Source organism: Salvia splendens, chromosome 5 (genome assembly GCF_004379255.2).
Source record: "Salvia splendens isolate huo1 chromosome 5, SspV2, whole genome shotgun sequence".
Lineage (NCBI taxonomy): Eukaryota > Viridiplantae > Streptophyta > Magnoliopsida > Lamiales > Lamiaceae > Salvia > Salvia splendens.
The window spans coordinates 36,288,094-36,290,501 of NC_056036.1; the positions used below are offsets into that span (position 1 = coordinate 36,288,094).

A 2,408-nucleotide genomic window follows, 5' to 3' on the forward strand; every position below is an offset into this window, starting at 1 on the left:
TTAGCCCAGATTCCAAGCACAATCCTCATACTCATACATAAAACCAACCCAAACAAAACAGTCTGAGAATTTAAGAAACATAAAAGATGTCGTGGTTACGATTATTCGACTTCCATTGTTTTCGTTGGGAAACATCTGATATCTTAGCTTATGAAAATCAATAAAATTGAAATCCTTAACATCATCAAGCACAATAAGATACCTCATCCCCTTCAGTTTTCCAAATAAAGTCTGAATCAGTTCATTCTCGCTATTTGAAGAACTCTCGACATTCATGGAACGCAGAAGGTCTCGAATCACTTTCGGCAGATGATATTTTCCAGATACTGTGGCCCAAGCACGGATGTCAAAATGCTCCACAACTGATGGATCACTATAAGCCTTTCTGGCTAGGAATGTATTCCCCAAACCTTCCTTATCATATAATGCGATAAATCTTATCTTCGATGGCTCTTCACGAAGTATAGAAATTACTTCGATTAACTCGTCGCCGGGATCATCCATGTTCTTAATGCCCTTGACTTCTCCAATGATCGACTGGATTTCCTCTGTGACTCTATTCAGCTCATCAAAACCGTAAGGGAGTTGTGAAAGACAACAGGGGTGCGTAGGTGTCGTTCAAGCAAGGATATATCCTACTGGTCAGGATAGAGATCCTAACTAAGCCTAGACCCTGGTTTCAAAGAATCCTCAACCCTCTTCCACTGGGTAGTATAGTGAAGGTAGGGGTCGAATCCCACAGAGATGGTGCGTTTAAACTACCGCGGTGATATTTGGAAAGGTTGGTTAGCTAGCACGCTTGGGTTGAGTCTCTACCTAGACGAGAAATTAAGATGGTGTCCTACTGACTAGGAAGGGTGAATGGTGGTCGACATGTAGTAGTGTACGTGGAATTATGGTGGATGCGGTGTAACAGAAAATATGCGGAAAGTACTAGGTTACTATAAAAGGCTAAACAGAAAAGCAGAGAATAAGTAGTAGTTGTGGTGACTAGGCTGACAGATCTGCAGGGTGTACTAAAGGTGAAGGACAAAAAGCAAAAAGCATCTAAAAAGCAAAGTGGTCCCAAACTTGGATATGGACATCATCTTCTTCAACAACCACAAACTAAAATCAGAAAACAAACCAGATTCAGCATCATAAAAACGCAGATTAATAACTCACGAACACAGATCTACAGTAAAAAATTCCAAATCGAAAATCAAACATTGAAACTGAAATCCCGCCTACTGATCAGCATGGAAAAAGACATGAAACACATAACTGCACCTTGCATGAAACAAACCTCTATGAAATAACAGTAAACAGATCATGCTAACTCGAAGAAATAAACTACTGACTGGAAACACACGATTCGATACTCAAAATGACCAGAACCTCTAGATTTAACTAACTAGGCAGAAAAGAAAGAAAGCAGCTCGACAAACTGAACAGAAATCAACTTCATAGCATTAAACATTGTTCGGATCTTCAACAAAATACTTCAAAGCAGTGAAATTCAAAAGCAGCAAGATCCAACGTAAGGAATATGCAAGTAAATTAAACTACGAAAGCGAGATAAAAGTGTTTTTGCCACTTCGGGCGATGGAACTCCTAAACTATGATCTTGCTGGCTGGAATAAGGATGACTGGAACTCTAGGAACATCTGGGCGTCAGGTGATCATGGCTGCGGCGAGGCAAGAAGCGGGACACGGCTGAAAGACTGGTATTACCGTGAGAACTCTCTACCTAAAGATGGTGGTGAATGAGTGAATGTGTATCTCCTTTCTCTCTCCAAGTGGCTTCCTTTTATAGGGAGGCTTACCCTTGATTTTAGGGTAAAACCTTGCGGTGAGATGACTTCTTTGCCCTCAATTATGGGTAATCCGTCCCAGCTATCCGTCTTCTCCATCTCAAGCCGTTTCAGCACGAATACTGATCAGTATGAGATCATGCTGGTGCCCTTTTTCACCTGAACATTCCGAAACTTCTCTACTGGCTGGAACACTTAACCTGCACACTTTGAGCAACTGTTTTGAAGATATAATCAATTTTGCACATCATACTGACCAGTAACCAAGGCCTAGAATACGACTTATCAAACTGCTCACACTTACCAAATGCTTGTCCTCAAGCGTGAAGAACAAACAAAAAGAAATAAGTCGAATTCTAGCCTGGTTACTCCCCTGACCGACTCAATCCTAAACTAGACCCTAGGCTACAACGGAAAGAGAAAACAAAAACACAAAAACAAGCACAGAAAAGAAAACACATAAACGAAACACAGAAAGACTAAACACAAAGATTGGGCTATATTTTCAACCATCCCTCCCCTCGGGATCAGGTGCAATCCGGCCTTAGACAGCCTTGAACTTCCACCCCCCTTTTCTCTCCTAGTCAGTATATCTGCTTGTCAAGATCACCCACA

The 2,408-nt window shown here is 41.3% G+C and overlaps 1 protein-coding gene across 1 annotated transcript; it reads right to left on the reverse strand.

Moving 5' to 3' along the window:
* On the reverse strand, positions 1 to 504 carry LOC121804214 (disease resistance protein RPP13-like). The gene has a single exon (XM_042203740.1). It carries the CDS (start codon positions 502 to 504, stop codon positions 1 to 3), a length of 504 nt encoding a protein of 167 aa, XP_042059674.1.
* Between the last annotated feature and the right edge of the window lie 1,904 nt (positions 505 to 2,408).